At 44.2% G+C, this 20540-nt stretch overlaps 2 protein-coding genes across 2 annotated transcripts; one reads left to right on the top strand and one right to left on the bottom strand.

The window, feature by feature from the left end:
- The first annotated feature begins 7950 nt into the window (after window positions 1-7950).
- Window positions 7951-15067, top strand: LOC113566580 (period circadian protein). Its single transcript, XM_026992810.1, has 8 exons — window positions 7951-8179; window positions 10150-10289; window positions 10352-11280; window positions 11345-11701; window positions 12276-14260; window positions 14386-14580; window positions 14643-14783; window positions 14996-15067. The coding sequence occupies exons 2-8, from the start codon at window positions 10198-10200 to the stop codon at window positions 15065-15067; spliced, it is 3771 nt and encodes a 1256-aa protein (XP_026848611.1). The 5' UTR covers window positions 7951-8179; window positions 10150-10197.
- Window positions 15068-18238: 3171 nt separating this feature from the next.
- LOC6600788 (circadian clock-controlled protein) lies at window positions 18239-19472 on the bottom strand. Its single transcript, XM_002025775.2, has 3 exons — window positions 19225-19472; window positions 18659-19163; window positions 18239-18589 (listed from the first exon to the last, which is right to left on the bottom strand). Exons 1-3 carry the CDS (start codon window positions 19289-19291, stop codon window positions 18349-18351), a joined length of 813 nt encoding a protein of 270 aa, XP_002025811.2. The 5' UTR covers window positions 19292-19472; the 3' UTR covers window positions 18239-18348.
- Window positions 19473-20540: the final 1068 nt, after the last annotated feature.

The raw sequence follows: 20540 nt of genomic DNA, 5'->3' as shown, positions 1-20540 counted from the left end.
TTACGCGCCACTGCGGACACACAAAGAGCAAAAGACACCACCGAGCGAAGGGACACAAAGCGAAAACAAAAATAAACAAAAACAAAACCGTCAAAACCGTACAAGTATTCCAGCCATTCGCTGGCTTCCTCTTTCCCAACTTCTTTTTCTAGCGGTAAGGCACGTCCGAGCGCGTTTCGTGGCGGAAGTCGACTGAGCGAGTGTAGACGAAGCCGCGAAACGAAGTTGGGCCGCGGCCGTCTTCGACTCGGTCTTCGTCGCGATCTCGGCTTCGTGCTCCGGCACGGTCGCCGTGGCCGCATGCGCAAAAAACTTGGGCTGGGAGTGCGAGTGAGGCAGCGAGAGACAGACAGCTCGCATGTTCGGTAGCTTGGGCCGGGGGTCGGGGCACAGCCAAAACAGGGAGTGACAATAACGCGAGGGGCCCGATCATTTTACGACCACACCTCGGACAGCACTCTCAGCTGGGCCAAGACGTGCTCGTCGCGCAGCCATAGGAAGTGGAGATTCGGATAATCGTAGCTATAATGAAAGTGATTAGACACATTCGCTCTCTGCATACGAGTGCACAAGTATGTCACTCCCATTAAATGGTCAAGATCTGACATTAACCAAAGAATAAGAAGTAAAAAACAAATCAGACATACAGTTACGGATATATTGCATTGCGAAAAAATTCCATCCAATTCTTCGTTTTACGCTTTATGGCAAGGACACTCCTTTATCCCTGGTTAAGGACGGCTGTGTCTCTTATGCGATTCTTTAGAGCAGAGGTCGGCACTCATTTACTCACATGTACACGTGTATCGTGAGCGGCAGCGCCCTTTAATATGCACATAAGATAGGGCCTTGCCGACCCCTGCTCCAGAACTTTGAGAGTACTGTACATTGATATTCGATTTTGAGACCATTTGTCGAAACATCACAACACAGATGGTTCAATTTTTGTTTCTGTGGACCGTTTCGAAACCTAATTAACGGGGATAACGATCAGCACTAACTAGATTTCAATCATTTTGTTATTTCATACACAAGACTCCAACGTTAATCGAATGATGACATACACGAAGGCACACGAGCTCCTTAGTATTTGTAGAATCGTTTAAGACTCGCAGTGCTCGGATTCGGGTTTTATTAATTCGCGATGATTCGAATCTGACTGAAGACAGGATTCGTAATGATCGAAAGCAGTGAAGTATTTAGTAAGCTATACGATCAGATTTACACTTTAACAAAACAATAAGGTTTTATAAATATTGCTGATCCAAATCTGATTAGAAAGAAGTCAACAGGGCTCGAGATAGGAAGTGATGTACTCGTGTGTATCTGCAGACATTCCCCTTCGGTAGTGGACTTTTAGGATAGGCAATTCGATTTGAATCCAACTTTTTTTAGACGTGAGTGTATCGTACAGACCTCTACTTACATACTAACCCCATATAAAACAGACTCATTACCCCAGCGACGACTACGGTGCTGGTGATGATGATGACGACGATGATGACAGCCAAGAGCAATGGCTCTCGGCTCTGGCTTGGGACTGGGACTGGTGCTGGGCGTGTGTGTGTGGCTTTTTTATTCCAGGCAAAGAAAAACTTATTACCAAGTAGGAACAGATCGCGAGCAAACTGAATGAATGGAAAATTGTGGGAACAATGGGACCCAGAGCGTGAGAAATTGCCACCGCCAACGCGTCCATTTCTGGTGGTGCTTCAGCCATAGAGCAGGTCTGGGATTGTTTAGCACATAATGCCGCCATTAAAGACCGCCGCGGCCTCCAGTCTCCCAAGCTATTCACTTCTCCGAGAAACCCAGGTCCACACCATGTAGCATGCATACAAGTACAAACATACATATATGTATACATTCGAGTATTGTCTGCATTCTCAAAAAGTTGCGCAGATCTTACGCCAAATCGCGGTATTTAAGTTGACTAAGTTTCATTTTCAGCCACTGCATATTCCGTTCGCCAATTGTCCCTTCTCTGAAATTCGTAAGCGCCATTGTAAGAATTAAGCGTATGTGGGAAATTTTCCTTGCTCAAACCTCATGCATATCTCTTTACCGAGTTCAAGGCGAGCCGTTTGACGTGCCCGCGGTTCAATGTCTCGCGACTTGCGAGCCTCTGTGCGTGACTCGGCGTTGCAAGCATCATTCCTATCCCAGTCGCTGGTTAATCAGCGGCCAAATCATGGCAATCATGCAACCCAATGGGTAATTATAGTTGAAGGGCCTAAGATGGCTTAAGCATGCCATTCGGCGGCTAATGGCAACGTCATTGGAAATCCACCAACATTGATTGATTGAAGCAAATATCACGCAAAGCAGGGAAAATCTATGATCTAGAACTTAGACTTATTCTGATTTTATTAGGAATTCCCAACAGGAAATGACAATATTATATGCGTATAGCTACACGATGGGCCATTTCCGAAACATCTCACTTTTGGCGCACTCCCAACCCAACTAAGTAAAAATTAAGACCCACATGAAACGAGATCATTAAGCGAATTTCCCCGAAACGGGTGCCATAAAAGCCTTTAAATTAAAAACGTAGCTTTAAGAACTGTCATTACAAGGCAATCGCTTACAACCCGACCGAACCGACTCAAACTGAGCCCTACCTAAGCCCCATCTGGAGCCGAGCGAACACACATACTCGTATTTATTCCTAGCACTGTTTCTCTTTCTACTTGTATCACATCCACATGACTTTTAATTGTCATGTTAAAGGAGGGAGAGAGAGGGATAGATAGAGGGTATGTGGAAATGAGGGTGGGGGATAGGGTGTCAATGACATACCAGAAAGAAAGACTAGCCTCGGTGTACCCTTTGGGATCGGACGTTCCTAAAGCAGCTATATGATACAGTAAGTCTTATATAGTTACTGCATTAAGCCAAATATAAGGTTAAGGGGTTCATATGTACTTTTTGGGTTCTCAATACTTCCGTCTGTGAGTTGCAAACATCTGGTACAAATAATAGGACCCTCTCCAAGGGTATGAACACAAAGAAAACTCTGACCGATGTGGATCTGCCGAGTGGCTGGCATGTAACTCAGTTTATGACTGCGAAGAGGCGCCCTTCGTTGTAAACCGGAAAAGTCGTCGTGTTACTCCGATGGCCATATCTCTATCATGATCTGAGCCTCAACGCTCACTGAAGGTTTCCTGTTAAGTCGGATAACCAAATTTAAGTTGGACAGAGATAGACACACAGATTACGATACAGAAAAAGAAGATAGCGAAAAGAAGTGCGCAGAAGTGGCCCGTTCTGTTCTGCGCATCTACGTCACTAGCGACAATGGACCATTCTGCATTGTGCAAGGCCTTTTTTTTGCTTAAAGCCTAAAAATATACATATAGACATGAAATTTTGCGCATTTATTATTATTAGACAGCATATCAAATAAAGAAATTTTCGGACGAATTGGTGAACGCCTACCCCATCCGTCCACATTCGATGCAGTTGGCACCGAATAGTTTTCGCGACCTTGCCTGACATTGCGCAGCCTAAATACTATACGTTTTCTCCATAAATAAAACAAAAACATTGCTTTCTTAAAGATAATTGAATCACCTACGCAAAGGATTTTCGTTTTGCCTCAAAAATTCACTAAAACTTTTCAGATCGGCCAATCAACCGGCACTTTATGGGGAAATAATTAAATATGATTAAATAAAAAAATATTATTATAATTAAAAATATATATTACATTATTATTAATATCTACATCGCCTTCATCTTCATTGTCAGAATCATTATCTACAATTGCATTATTATATTTATAAATAGACTCCGACTATGCCAGTAGATTAATTGATTCTTTGGGAAGGTCAATTTCCTTCTTGGAACCTTTTCTTTCAGCACCGCATAGACTAGAAATGAACGGGTCTGTTGAGTCCATAGTTCCAAAAAAGGTATCAGTTATATGGCTAAGGCGACTATTTTGCATTGAATGAGATCTGCGATTTTTTTTATTACATTTATTATGTATTTCCGAAGCACTTTCACCCAAAACTCCAATAGGAACTACAGAAGCTGATATTATTTGCGATCCATGAGCGGTATTTTATAAAGCGTGGCTGACATATGTAGGATACCATGTATATTTTGCTGTGTATAGACAACAGTCTTATCACATATATGTTGAAATTTATTGGTGAAATCTTGTCTTGTTTTGGCGTGGATACATTAAACTTTTTTGAATATTGGGGTAGGTTGTACGCTGTTTTTGTCAAATTTGTCGAATAAAAAGCAATTTCTAAATTTTGTTATATCGAGTAAAAACTCTACAACACAGAACTACATTTGATAGATTTTTTAGCTTAATGGATATATGTATGTATACCTACGTAACACTAGACAACAAAACACACGAATAAAAGAAGGCTCTAGCTCTTTGTAATATGAGTTATAAACTCCTTGATGTTTATTATCCATATTATACATTTATTTTCGATTAACAATTTCTGAATAATAATAAGGCGAGGACTGGCATCATATTCCCGCTCTTTCACACATTTCGGGGCTGTAATCGACCAGCTACCAGTGCAGGGTTGCCATAGGGTTCAAAAAAAGTTTACTACTATTAACTTTCCGAATATTGCATTATTTTTCCAAAACCCAAAATCAAACATTTTTTAACCATTGTGACGTGGGCAGAGCACGGAAGACAATAAACTATTATTTTTTTAACCATTACATTTTATTAAAGTTTATAACATGGCGAATATAAATATTTTAGCTATTTATTTCATACATATTTTTTTATTTGGAGCTCAAAATTTTATTTTAATTAATATTTTTATTTGAAAATACATACAAGATCTGAAAAAAGTTTTTTTATCATCCATATCAGGGTAAGGACATGCATATTAGAGCCCTGCATGAACTGAAAACTGAATCTATTCGGTGGGATTCGGTAAGTTAGAATCTGCGACTTAGCTTTCCCAAATCTTCGAATCGCTCGCCCCGAAACGGACTGAACGAAGCAGGTCTCGTCATTTTTACTGTGTCAGCTCCGCTCGATCTCACCCTCCATTTGATTTTCTCGTAGAAAGAACGATAAAGCAACAAATAAATTTTCTGGTTTTTTTCTTTGTAAAACTTTGTTTGTGTGTGTTCGTAGACAACAGGCACGAAGCCAAACGTTTAATTGCTTTACACTAAAAAAAATTTATTTCAGATATAGCAAAAGAACTTTTAGCGCCAAAATAGATAAATATTCTCGAAATATTTTTTCAGTGTAGAAAAAAAACAGAATGTATTAAAATTTGCGTCATTTCAGAGACCATGCTTGTAATTACTGACTTTAGTCGGCCTCTTTTCGCATTTTTGTAGTGCCACCATGTAACAGATCCCCAAACCATAAGCTTCTCTCCGGGCCTACGCCAACGTAATACGTACTTTGGATTCATCAGACCAGATAACACTTTTCCAATCATCCGTGGTGCAATTTATATGATCCCTTGCGAATTTCGACCTTGCTTTAACATTTTTTTCCGACATCGCAGGTTTATTTTTCTTAACAGCTGCTTTGTACCCTATGTTGTGAAGGGCTCTTCTAGCTGTCCAGCAACTTACATTTTTATTTATGGCCATAGAAGCATTCTTTGGTGTTAGCATCTTATTTTTCCTCATTTCCAACATCATAAGTCTAGCGTCTGAGTCCGTTAACTTCTTAGGGCGGCCTTGGACTTGGAGTTTGGGGACAGCATTTCGTCTTTTTTGTACTCTGATCACCACCGATTGACTAATTCTAAGCTTTTCAGCAATATTACGTGTTGAACAGCCACTATCAGTAAGGCACACAATATTATTTTCAACTTCTAACGATAGTTGTTTCATTTTTAAGCACGCGGTAGACACTGTCTATTAGATTTAAGAGATCTGCTTTGTTTGTAAGAAGCACGTCTTAATGTGATGTTTGTATAACAAACCTACAAAAAGAAGAGATTTAATTGTAAATCTGCACGCTTTTTGATGATAAGAAACTTGAGAAAGCGAAAATAGGTGCAAATAACGAAAAGAGCAAAAATGAGTATATGCGAGCTTTTTTTCCTTTTTTCTTTGAAAACTTCTCATTTGTTTTTGTTATTATTGCCTATTTGCTAAGAATAAAGAGGATTGATACGGTAAAACAGTTCTTTTGCTTTGTTTTATTCGTTTAGCTGTTATGTACTAACTTTTGCTCCCCACTGTAAGTTTGTATGCCAGTATCTCAGTCCGAGTTCTTTAAATAATTCGACTTAAATAATTAAATTTTGCCTACTATTTCCCTACCTGCATCACATCCACATGACTTTTAATTGTCACCTTAAAGGAGGGAGCAAGGGATAGAGAGCTTCTGTCGAGTGGCTGGCATGTAACTCAATTTATGACCGCGAAGATAGCTTCTATAGCTTGGCTGTTGACTATTCGTACCTCTAAGGGACCGGTATTGTCATGGTATTGAATAGATAGGTCAGTTTTGTACGCTTTTCTTCAGTGATAATCATTAGTTTTGAGTAATTTTACGGAAAACATAGACTTAATAGTTATAATATAACATAAACATACATATATGACATATACATAAAAGTCTATAATTTTTCCACCTAATGGCCTATTTTCGTAGAATTTTATAATTTTGATTTAATTATCCGATATTGATTTGTATTCCGCTACATCTGTCTCGCGCTCTTTTCTCAACCCAACACCAGCCGTTACATCTCGCTCCCTTCCGCCAGAGCGCGCAAGCTGTATGAAAACGAATGTGACAGAAAGTAAGTACGTAATGATCCGATTTAATCCATGGTTTCGATTTCTTCCGATTCTCTATGGTTTTGTATTTTCTATCTTTGGGGAGGCGGTAGTGGGGATGGCATAATGTGGAAACAAAATCAATTCAGTCTGATGCCCTGGGAGTCAAATCTAATGACTAAAATACTGTCTCTAAATTGTCCAAGTACCATGCTTAAAAAGTAAAATTGTGTTGCATAGTGTTATCTCTGCGGTTCACATTTGAAAATGGCATACAAAGCATACATCTTGGCTGCAGTGCGTTTTCGATTCTGTTGCGAGTCTATGCAACGCCAAGGTGCATACTTTTTTGAATTGACACGTCGTCATCGCTTCACAGAAACCTATTTGCGGCGAATATTAGGCCTATGCGATAGTCTTGAATTAAATATGCTAGAACTGCGAAACAGTCGGCTCCCACAACTTTGTACGGGGCTGGTACTCAGACTGAGTAATAGCACTCATTTCAGATTTTATTGAACATACTATCGGAGGATAAGCTGGAGCCAGAGTGTACGTAGTTTGTATGCATGTGGGTCGCAGCAGCCCTTGCCAAGGCGTAGGGCGAAAGAGTGGCAGGTGGTGATGATGCTCGCCGGCTGCTCACGTGGCCGAAATGCGTGACTGACCCACAAAAATACTCCCACTTCCACGCAGGCACTCAAGCGCCCGAGCCCCGCAGAACTTGCAAAATTCGAGCACAAAGTGTTCTCAACGTGCCTTCAAAGCAGCGCCCATCCGAATTCTCACCCAGTGGACCAACCACCCCCAGTGCCTAATCGAAGCCAGATGCGTCGGCATCTTTTCCTGTCTGATTGCGCTGCTGCTTTTTAACCCACTGCCGGTGCCCGAGGGTTACACAGCCACATGCTGTGGAACAGAAGTTCATACGAGCCGATCACCAAATGACAGAAACTCAGTTGTGCGGTGAAAAATGTTGGTACCGCATCTTGGAAAATCTCAATGCCAAATTATATACAGTTAGTGAATAATATTGCACCAGTTTAGCGAATGCTAACTGGACGCTACCTAAGGGTTAAGGCGAAACCAAAGCGTTGTTGCACATACATACACACAGATGTATACTGAAGCGATGAATGAATGCCGAACGATAAAAGCCGAGGCTGGCAATGCAGATTCGGGATTGCCGAAGAACGGAATGAATGCATGCATGCCCCAGAGCGAGTACGCGGGCGCCGCAGTGCACGTTTCCCACTCGGGTATCATTCAGTACCCGTTTGAATTTCCAACAAGTAGGTCGAGAAAAGTCGAGAAACGTCCAGGGCAGAACACCTACACTATACACCGCGCATGCTATCCAGATATGCATTTTATGGCACATCTACAATCTTTTTTTATCGGTGCCAGTTCTGAAGCTTAAGCAGTTCACAGTGAAGTAAATATATACATATGCATACATGTATGCAAATTCATACCGATCAGCTCTTGGAAAGTCCGATTGAGCCCAGGGCGAATACAGTGAGCCCCAACGCGAGAGACGGAGACGTCACGTTGTTGTATAAAACAATACCCTTGGCTGAGAGAACTGTTTGCATTATCATGTTTGCAAAATAAAAGCAAAAACGACAACTTACATAAACAAAAGTCGTTGTTTTTCCACTCGTAACGTGTTAAGTGTGTATTATTAAAAGCGATAGGCGACATGACGAGAGCAAGCGAAATGCCTGTGGCTGGAGTGGCTGAGAGCGCCGAGTGGGAGATGGAAAAACGCCTATCCCAACCGGCTCCAGTTTGGCACGTTGGAAAAACGACATCAAAACAAAATGATATAATGCATTCATGCATATGGATATGTACCTAAATATACTCGTAAACTTATCCTACAACGACGAGTATCTTCTTTTTTTGGCAGTCCTCGCTGAATAAAACCAGTAAGCCTTATTGCGTACTGCGCATACAATGAATGGCAATGAACGAATGAATGGGAATCGACGATCGTCTCATTCATTACCATGGTATGCTGGGACATACGTACTCAGCTGTGACGCACATTCAAAGATGCATATGTATGTACATACATATGTAACTCTCGGCTTCAGCTTACCCTTTGGGACGCTCCAGCTTGCTCCCAAATACTCCCAGATGTCGCCCCCCATTTGCTCGACCCGACACGTACATATGTACATGCGAAAAGCTCATAAGAGAATACCCGTGGACGCTGCAATATAAGCATATACGGGGGTGCCACAACCGGATTCCACATTAATATTCCATACATACATTAAGTTTTTCGAACAATTTCATTGTTTAGTGACAGCACCCTTAATTATAACAATGTACGATAGTTGTAGGTCTAGATGGAGAGATCACTTCCTCAAAATGGGATATATGTATATATATATAAATACAATATACCACCAAAAACTTTTTTAAATACCGCGATTTTATGACTGCGCACTTTCATGATTTTTACTCGGCATCTGCAGCGCAGATACCCACAGAAATTACTCAATTGAAAAGACAATTGCACGACCTTGCACACGATTTTTGATTCGCGACGATAGATGGAATATACCTGAAGAAATAGCGACCCAATAATGATGTTTTTTATCATTGTTAATGTTTCCTCTTTTCTTTTGTATGATATGGTTTTACTTATGAAGGTGTCTGTATTACCATGTAGAACGGAGCTTACGTGTCTCACGGAACGAAATATACCACTGTACTCTTTGTGAGAAAAGCCCGCTAGAAATCCCATACAACGGGGCCCCACATCATTACCTAAAGCAATCATCTTTACTAGCTCCAGACTATGAATCGAGCGGTAACGTTGTGAGCAAGATCGCGGCTATAAATTTATACCCAAACCCCAGTCAGCATTCGCTCCCAGTCAGCTCCCCTCCGCACAAAGGGCGCACACTGCACGAGGAAGAGTGTATGAGAGAGAAGAAACAAGTAAGCGATTGGACGGCGTTGCGAATCCACTGCAATTGCATTTGTTCCTTCTTAGTATAATAATGATGATCCGAATCTGATAGACAAGAGTATGGATACAAAATTTCGAGGGCTCCAGATCTTATGGTCTCTGAGAACTAGGCGTCAAACAAGACGGATAGATAGACAAGGCTCAATAGACTCGACTGCTGATGCTGATCAAGAATATCGATACTTTATGGGGTCGGAAGTGCTTCCTTCTGGTTGTTAGAAACATCCACTTTCACCACTAATCTAATACATGCCTATATCCATCGCAACTGGCAAAGCCGCAATGAAGCTACATCAAGTACCTCTATTTTTTAGTATACGATGAATATTTTGTTGGGAATTTTTAAAGATCAGATTCGATGATATCATGCAATAACGATTAAAAACCTAATCCTAACCCCGTATTTTACCTTCTCTAAGAGTCGAATTACCGAACAAATCCTACGAGAGTCACAAAACACAGACACAATGGAAGGCGAGTCAACAGAGTCCACACAAAACACCAAGGTGTCCGATTCGGCCTACTCCAACAGCTGCAGCAACAGTCAGTCGCAGCGCAGGTGAGTGACCTCCAGCGTCTTCCCTCCCCAAAATCTAATTCACGTATGCATCTTCCCTACAGTGGCAGTTCAAAGTCCATGCTAAGCGGTAGCCACTCGTCGGGCAGCAGCGGCTATGGGGGCAAACCCTCAATACAGACTAGTAGCAGCGACATGGCCATAAAGCGCAACAAGGAGAAGTCGCGCAAGAAGAAGAAGGCCAAATGCACACAAGCTCAAGCGAGCATCGGTTCGTCGCTGGAGGGAGCCGAAGAGCAGCCGCACTCCAGCAGCACAGCCTGCGACCAGAAAATCCTGCATGTGATGGCGACCACACAGCAGCTGGGCGACCAGCCGTCCTCGTTGGACCATAAGCTTGGCGAGCAGCTGGAGGCTAGGCACAATTGCGGGGTCGGCAAGGCGGAGCAGTCCCAGTCCTTTTCGCTGCCCTGTCCCCTCTCTGTGTCCACCCTGATGCCGGGCATCGGCGTTTGCCATGGCGGCAACGCACCAGGCGGCAAGTGGGAAAAGACCTTTGAGTCCTGCAAGCTGGACACGGGCCCGGCTAAGACGGAGCGCGTGAAGGAGGACAGCTTCTGCTGTGTGATCTCAATGCACGACGGCATCGTGCTCTATACCACGCCCAGTATCACGGACGTGCTGGGCTTTCCGCGTGATATGTGGCTAGGCCGCTCCTTCATCGACTTTGTGCACACCAAGGACCGGGCTACGTTCGCCAGCCAGATCACCACGGGCATTCCCATTGCAGAGTCGCGCTGCAGCATGCCCAAAGATGCCAGGAGCACTTTCTGCGTGATGCTGCGCCAGTATCGGGGCCTTCAGACCAGTGGCTACGGAGTGATCGGCCGGTCCGTGAACTACGAGCCCTTCCGCCTGGGAATGTCATTTCGCGAGGCGCCCGAGGAGGAGCGTTCCGACAACTACATGGTCGCAAATAGCAGCAACATGCTGCTCGTCATTTGTGCTACCCCCATCAAGAGCAGCTACAGAGGTAGGCTGTCAGCCTCTCCTCTCAGTAGTCTCTTTCTTACCGCCCCTCTTCTCTTTCACCACAGTTCCCGAGGAGATCCATTCGCAGAGGAGCCCCAAATTCGCCATCCGCCATACGGCCGCCGGCATTATCTCGCACGTGGACAGCGCGGCGGTGAGTGCTTTGGGCTACCTTCCGCAGGACCTAATGGGCCGATCCATCATGGACCTCTACCACCACGATGACCTCCCCGTCATTAAGGAGATATACGAGTCTGTCATGAAGAAAGGCCAAACGGCCGGCGCCTCCTTCTGCAGCAAGCCCTATCGCTTCCTCATTCAAAACGGCTGCTACATCCTTCTTGAGACGGAGTGGAGCAGTTTCGTGAACCCTTGGTCACGTAAGCTCGAGTTTGTTGTCGGCCATCATCGTGTGTTTCAGGGTGAGTTTCTGTATAGCTTTTATAATGCGCCTCCTAGGAAGTTCCAAGCAGTATTTCATTTCGTTCTTCTGGGCTTCAGATAGCATGGACATTATATTTGTATATTATCCGTTATAAGTCTGCTTTTGATATACAAACAAATATACATAGAAAACCAAATCTATCCCCAGGTTTTTTTAGGCGATTCGACGGCATTTTGTTAGCTTTAGTACAAAAGATGGGGTTCATCTTTCTTATAGGAGAAAAAAAATAGTAAAGGAAATACCATACAAATACCGAAAAAGCGAAGTTTCGCTTATTTTAATGGGTTTTCACATCAAGGTTAATGAAGTTATATGCCATTTTGTTAAACTAGTTGAATTTTAATCAATTTAGAAAATAATATCGGTACAAAAGTATATGGAAATGTGTTTTTTAGAGATTTTTTGGCCTGGGTTGACATATTTTTTAGTTCCTAAACTATTCACTAACATGATGAAAGCTATAAAAGAACTAGAGGAATTATAACCTCCTTATTCAAAGACACCCTGACCAAACTCTTTACTGATAATTTTTGTTGCTTCCGTGTGGGTAGGTCCGAAGATATGTAACGTTTTCGAGACGCCGCCCAACTCGGAACCGAAGATCGCGGAGGAGTTGCAGAACAAGAACACACGCATTAAGGAGGAAATCGTGAATTTACTGGCCGAGAAAGTCTCTCGACCCTCGGACACGGTCAAGCAGGAGGTGTCGCGCCGGTGCCAAGCCCTGGCCAGCTTCATGGAGACACTTATGGACGAGGTGTCGCGTGCGGACCTTAAGCTGGAGCTGCCGCACGAGAACGAGCTGACTGTGTCAGAGCGGGACAGCGTCATGTTGGGTGAAATCTCGCCCCACCATGACTACTATGACAGTAAGAGTTCCATTGAGACGCCACCCAGCTACAATCAACTAAACTATAACGAGAACCTGCTGCGTTTTTTTAACAGCAAGCCTGTCACTGCACCCGTGGAAGTCGACCCGCCAAAAGTGGGGTCCTCGGATGTGAGCAGCACCCGCGAGGATGCCCGCAGCACGCTTAGCCCCCTGAACGGCTTCGAGGGCAGTGGCGCCAGTGGCTCCTCAGGCCACTTGACCAGCGGCAGCAATATACACATGAGTAGTGCGACCAACACAAGCAATGCTGGAACGGGCACTGGTACGGTCACGGGAACCGGCACAATAATAGCCACCTCCGGGACCGGCACTGTCACCTGCGCCTCCGGCAACATGGACGCCAACACCTCTGCGGCCTTCAACATTGCCGCCAACACCTCTGCCGCCGACAACTTTGGCGCCGATACCTCTGCCGCTGACACCTCTGGCGCCGACACCTCTGCTGCTGACAACTATGCAGTCGACAACTATGGCCCCGGCAACTTTGGCGCTGAAAACTCTTGCGCCGATAACTCTGGCGCCGAAAACTCATGCGCAGATAACTCTGGCGTCGATAACTCCCGGCCCGATAACTCTGGGGCCGATAACTCTGCGGCCGATAACTTTGGCGCCGACAACTCTGGACCCGACAATTCCGGGGCCGACAATTCCGGCGCCGACAATTCCGTACCCGACAACACTGGACCCGACAATTCCGGCGCCGAAAACTCTCGGGCCGAAAACTCTCGAGCCGATAACTCTAGACCCGACCACCCCAGACCCGACATCTCTGGCGCCAGCAATTCTCGACCCGACAACACTGGACCCGACAAGTCGGGCGCCGAAAACTCTGCCTCTGGATCGGGATCGGGCACCTCCGGCGGCGAAGGTCCCTCCAGTGGTGGGCAGGATACCAGAACCACCGCTGGCACTCCCGATTCCCCGCCCGTCTCACTCACCGAGTCGCTTCTGAACAAGCACAACGACGAGATGGAGAAGTTCATGCTGAAGAAGCACCGAGAGTCACGCGGGGACCGCCGTACCGTCGAAAAGAACAAGAACAAGACGACCAACACAATCGACTCGCTGAAGATACTCGAGTACAGCAGCACTGGTCCCGGCCACGGCACCAAGCGCGGCGGGTCCTACTCTTGGGAGGGCGAGGGCAACAAGCCCAAGCAGCAGCCCACTCTCAACAGTGTGGGCGTGGGAACGGGTGCGCCCGAGGCCCCCATCCCACCTGTCCACCCCACTCACACCACTCACACGGCCATCGCCCAGAGCAGCTTCTCGGCTCAGCAAAGTCTCTTCCCCACCTTCTACTATATTCCAGCCACCCCGCTAGCCGCCTCCACGCCTGCACCGGGTGCGCTTAGCCCCACGCCCCGCAACCAAAAGCACCATCACCATGCCCATCAGCATGCCCCGAAGGTCCCAGATCAGGCAAGCACCTCACAGCAGGCGGCGGGACCAGCCGCAATACCTCTCCAGTACGTGACCGGGGTGATGTATCCGCACCCGTCGCTCTTCTACACGCACCCGGCGGCGGCAGCCGCCACGGCCATGATGTACCAGCCCATGCCCTTTCCCGGAATAGCCAATGCAATGCAGCTCCCGGAGCAGCCTAGCACCTCGCAGTCCAACTACAGCAAGACCGTCTTCTCGGTAAGTTAGCTGGAAACTCTCCTCACTAGTCAGCATCTAAATAACTGGTCCGACAGACTCAACAGGTCATAGTGGCGCCGCCGACGATAACAACGACAACGGCGACAACGACGCCCAAAACACAGGGAGCCTTCCACTCGATCACACCCGCCCAGCTGCAACGCCCGTCCTCACAGGACACATCGGTCAAGACGGAACCCGCCTCGAACGTCACACCGTCACATTCGTCCAACAAAAAGAAGGCCAACTCGCCCATCGCCTCCGGCATAGGCGACTACAACTCCAACCAGGCTTGCTCCAGAAATCGAGCAAACGTGAAGGTAAGATAAGCGAACTTCTCTCTTTAGCTTTTACACAATCTGAAATACAAATATGCACAAAGAAATACACAGACAGCAATGGAAACAGCGACGACATGGACGGCTCTAGCTTCTCGTCCTTCTACTCATCGTTCATCAAGACCACTGATGGCTCCGAAAGTCCGCCCGATAACGACAAAGAGGCCAAACACCGCAAGTTGAAGGTGAGTCAGTGGGGGACTTGATTGGGTACTACCTGGAGTATGGAGTATTCTCCATATTCTCTGGTAGACCCACCCACTACTTTAAGCGTCAACTAAACTGATTTAGTTTTCCTTTCGATTAATCTATACTGCTCGAAACGCACTCAAACCGTGTGTTTCCTATTGCCCGATTATCCTTGTTCAATAATTTCCACACTTTGTATCAATCGCAGAATATAACCCGGTTGAGCAGCAAGATAATGGAGCACCCGGAAGAGGACCAAACCCAGCACGGAGATGGATAGCAAACACCAAAGCTGCTGCTGACCGACGTACATAACCGGGTACATAATGTGACCGACGTCGACCCGTAGGGCGAACAAAGCAGCATCAGCTAGAGCCCGTAGCGACCAGAGCAATGGATAGGTAATGCACAAATTTCTCACAAATAAATATTTAGTAAACCTATTCAATTTTCAGTTCCCCTTTATCCAACAAACAAGAACACTTTACTCTTCACTGTGAAGAAGATCACCACATCAAGACGGAATTGAAGTTCATCGGTGTTGTATGAATTAAAAATGTTAAACGTTATTCTAAATTGTTGAATATTTGAAATATGTATGAAATGTCCTTTAGAATAAACACTGCGATGGTAAGCTAAGAAACCCCATCATGTCGGTATTTCACCTCTTCTGAACTTCCCTGCTCTGCTGCGACATAATCGTTGGCTTTGCGGTGTCTTAAGTTCAGCTGGATGTCCTGGACTTAGCTGGCTGACCCAGCATCTTCAGCCATTTAATGTCTATGAGCAATTGAGTGTACAAAATTTTTTGTTTGTCGGCCTTTAACCAACCAACCAACAACGTTCATCTCGTGCCTTTCACGCAATTGCGACATGCTCACACGCACATTTTCATGAAGAGAGAGACATGAAGAGAGGTGTTTTATAATGCCTAGTGGACTAGCAAGGTCTGTTTTGAGTTTGTTTATGTGACAATTCCAATTATATCTGGTGTTAATTGTGAGGCCTAAGATTCTAAGTGTCACCGGTGAGAATTTTGGGCTTGCAATCATTATTGCGGCATAGGAGTTGGCATTTCTCTGTAGAGAGGACTGATCCCAGGACTGAGTGTATGCACCAGTCATCTATTTGGTTAAAGACTGTTCGGATGTTAACTGTGGGACTTTTTGGTTAAGTGATATATCAGTCTCGTTTTCTGGTGCTGTGGGGGTTGAGGTATTATTGGTAGGGGAATTTAGATGGAGTTTGTTCAAGCGGAATATTGGGGAGATCATCTGCTTCTTCTGACCATGCTTGGGCGAAGCAGTTGGTTATTTTTGTTTGGTTGGTTGTGGCTGATTGGGTGTAAGGGTTATAAATAAAATGGATTCCAGGATCGATTTCCGTTTGGCTTCCCTGATTACTCTCTTGAATAAAGCATTTGATTTTTGAGTTCTATGTTGTTATGGTTGTTTATGTTCCGTTTGAGTCTCTTCTGAGGAGTGTAAGTTTATTTTTCCGCCAGGGAACGGTACGTGGGGTGGAAAAAGGGATATTTTGTGGGATAGAAAGGTGGGCACTTTGGAGTGGTATTCCACTATATATTATAGTGAATTATATATTTCCTGTAGAGATCCCAGCCAGTATTTTTTAGTTTAAAGAACGGTTTTGAGGTAAGTCGTGGGGGAGATGGGTTTGCTTTTTTGGAGATACGGAGGTTACAGGTTTTGAAGGATTCGTTTTCGAGGACCTTTGATTTCGATTTTCGTCAAAGTCTGTGCTAAATGGAATTTGGGTATAGATATGGAAGGTGGAGTTGCGTATAAATGCCTTAGCGATGTTATTGTTGCAATATAGGGTAAATTTAGCAGGGATTGCAAGTAAGTTGGGGTTAGATGTGGTAGAAGTGGTAGAATAATTAGTTTGCTCAATACTAGAGCTTAGTATTCTTTATTAATATGGTTTGGTATTTAAAGTTCTTTTTCGCTGTTAGTTTAGTTTGTTAGTGAATTATTAGATAATAAAGCTAGGTTTGCATTGAGAGTTTTAGTTTTTTTGATCTTATCCTTAGCCTTGAGGTGTTTGCTGACCAGGTTATGTTTTTCTTTGTCCTTAGAGCGACTTCCGAGTTTCCGTTCTGATTGTAGAATATTTTTGTTGTGGTTTTGGTAGTCTTAGCAGATCCTGTGGTGTCTGTATCCATATCCATTCCTTCTTGGGAGCTTTGGTCGTGATGTTGGGATCGTGTTGGCTTATGTTTGTTTGGATGTATGTTTCAGGTGATGACCCGTAGTTTTTTTTTTATTTATTTATTTTCATGCTTTATCCTAGCTCTACAAATTTACACTTCTGTTTATTGCGCTAGTCACATTAATAATATGTGTAGATAGTTATTTTAAATCTAATAAATATCATTTAACATTTTTAGAGAAGCTCATACTTATAATAGTTTTTACAAAATTTTTATACAGATCCTTAGTTTGTGATTGGGCTTTTTTTTATTCATAGTAAATATAGAAAAATAGGAATATAGGAAAATATAGTGCGGATCTATTGGGTTCCCAGCCACCAGGGCATCGAAGGAAACGAAGCGGCGGACGTACTAGCTAAGGAAGGCGTCGAGCTGGAGAATAGGAGAACCGAGAACGTGCCAGTCTCCCTTAGAACGCTGCAATGCGATCTAGAGAAGCAGGCTAGAACACAGACTGATAGCAGGTGGAGTAGTACCACCACCTGCAGAACCTCGAAGATAATGTGCAACGAACGCAACGAGAAAGTTAGCCACTACCTACTGCACCTACCACGAAAGGACTGTAGATTGCTAGTGGGAATACTTACAGGTCACTGTCTGGCTGCTGCACATGCAGCTAAGCTAGGCATCACCAACAGAGACAGTTGTAGGAAATGTGATGAACCTGGGGCTATCGAAACCCTGGAACATCTCATCTGCTACTGTCCGGCTCTCGTTCGCTCGTTCATATCCAATCATTATATGTTGATGTGACGTTGGTGTATCGAATGTTAGGATAATGAGTCCGGTTTCATGGAGTACGTCGTGTTTGTGTTTTGCGTTTTTTTAGACCCTTTTGGAGAAGTTAAATATTTTGTGTTCCATTGCTCTTACAACAAAATCGTGGAGTTTGGTGATTTTAAGAAGTCTTGTTGCCTGATCTGTATTTTTTCTACAGAATATACCTCCCGGACACATAAAAGGCTATAAAATTGTTTATTATAAAGGGGGAGACGTTGTCGAAAGTTTTGTTATCTGTTCTATTTAATGTGATGTATTGCGGCTTTAAGAGAGACATTTTTTTACCCACTGTGCGTGGAATTTCTGGTCTTTACAAGGCCCGCTCCCGCAACGCGCTCTCTTTTCGGGTCTCTCAGTAGTGCAGAGCGTTAAATAACACCCGAAAGAGAGTAAGCGAACTACCTTTTATAAGGGCTGGTAAGGGTTTGTAAAGGCTTGCTATAGTATAGAATTTCTTATATTATGTATATTTTAATATAAGATCACTTTCTTTTTTAAGTGTCCACTCTCGGAGCTATATTGGTATACATTTGTAAATCTAAGAATAAATATTAAGATTTCATGGCTTTTTTCCCTGTGTGAATTATTGAACTTTCACTATCAAAGAACTCTTCATACGGGATGTTGTCCCAGAGGTGCTGGAGGATGGCCCTGAAGGACCGGTCGCAGGCTTCGTTGATCTTGGGCTGAATGTCCGCCGCCAGGGCATCCCACTCATCGTTCAGAACCTTCAGGGTGCTTTCGCGGAGCTCCCTGTTGTCACTGAAGAGGTTGGACAGGTTAAAGTTACCCCTGGACATAAAATGGACAGCGTCATGAGATAGAACAAATTGGAGGGGCTATGGGCGTTACGTTACTCACTCCTTGACCTTGGTGACTGTTTTAAAGTCTGTGATATTGAGATATGTGTGTCCATCCCCATCCCCATGCCCTCGCTTTACTGGGTCGGCCACGATACGCAACTTAGCCTGCACCTGGCTCAGCTTGATGACTATATCCCCAGTGCTGACGATGGGTAGAATGAGGATCTTGCCGTTGACATCGTACTTGGCACGGACCTCCAGATCAGGCATGTAGAGCATCAGGACTAGCTTGAGTGGCTTGCTAAAGTCCTTCGTGAAACCCTTCAGGCTCTTGACCACCACCGAATTGGCCAGATTGTACAGCTTGGCATCGGTCATGAGCAAGTTGAACTGCAGCGATGCGGAGTGGCCTCCGCTCTCTACTCGCAGCGTTCCTAGGTCAATGGGCTCCAGGCTAGCCACTCCACGATCGGGTATGCCACTTTTGAAGGCCCGGAAGAAGTTCTGTGCCTGCTCCACGTAGCAGGTCTCATTCCCAAAGTGACAGCGCTCCAGGGGCCCAGCTGTGGGTAAGATCGAGTCAGACTGGCAATAGACAGGATCAGCACTTGTTGAAAAACTCACGGAATTCATCCACCGCCAGGGTCGCGATTATGCCTGCGATGAGAACTAAAACTATAACAAACTGCATTTTTTTTCTCCGTCTTCCGTAATCCGTTTTCGTCGAGCGGCAATTGACAAACTTGAGCCAAGTGCCGATGCCGGGCCTATTTATGCATCCTCTGGGCCTGCCTGAGAGTCAGCTCAAGCGCGATTCTGGGTACAGCTCGGTTTAATTGCTCGCCGATACCCGTATGGCACTCGCTTAATATTTAGCAGTGCGTAAGATCAGCCCACATGCGATAGACAACGAATTTAGTTTTCTTTTTAAGAGAAGATTCAGTCTTTTATCAATTATATCCATTACTATTTGAAAATCACAACAAAAGATATTTATTTTATCAAGCAGCGAAATCATAGCAAGTACCTCAATATGTACATACTCGTACATAGTACATATGTAAGTACATATACATATGTGAAAATGAAATTATACTGACGAACGACTTGGTTGCAATGGACCCGCGATAAAACGAGTTTTATCCACTCTCCCATCCGCTGTCTGGACACGCATTGACATTTTTGTATTAGTTCAAATTAGAAATTCACTTGTACTAGTAAAGGCAAATCTAAATGCTGTAGACCCTGGTATTTGCGTAACTTAAATATAAACAAATTCTAAGTGCTGATTGCGTTAGTCGCGAGTGACGACTACCTGGACGAAACCCTACAGCACCAAATCGAAACCATTTTCATAGCCAGAACTATCAAGGGCTTCACTTACAAGCTCCAATAGAATCCAAACAGTTCACTTATAAGGCCTTCATACTGTGGTACAGTTTACCAATGTAATACTTGTATCTTTAATATATGTACTTATATGTTTAATATCATTAAAACGGCTTCTTCATAGCTCCATTAATAACGGGACACAGTCGGTGCAGTTCCGCTTGCAGCTTGGGCTAGCAGTATTATTTCTCCGTTTTATCCACTGATGTACAATTTTATTCAGTATGCTACCACAAAATCGAGACACTTTTCAGTACACTTTTTCTCACATGCAAGCGTTATATAAACAATTATATAAAATTCACTATACTTTTCATTGTATACCATTGTTTTTGATAATAAATAAATGTTAAATAACCATTGATTGTCTTGTAAAATGTCTTGATTTGATAGGTGTACCTGGAACACAAACGGCTTGCAGATTGTTTTCAGAATCATCGTATGCTTGGCTCCCCGAGAGGTTTTACCATCATCGTTGGGGACACGAATATCACAAACAGACTCCCAGGTATTGTAATACAAGCGAAAAGGCTGACGACAGCGATTCGTAT

This window comes from Drosophila persimilis, unplaced genomic scaffold (genome assembly GCF_003286085.1).
Source record: "Drosophila persimilis strain 14011-0111.01,24,50 unplaced genomic scaffold, DperRS2 tig00000793-arrow-arrow-pilon, whole genome shotgun sequence".
In the NCBI taxonomy this organism is placed as follows: domain Eukaryota; kingdom Metazoa; phylum Arthropoda; class Insecta; order Diptera; family Drosophilidae; genus Drosophila; species Drosophila persimilis.
Note: the sequence above shows the minus strand (reverse complement) of the source record. Positions and strands in the feature narration are given on the sequence as shown.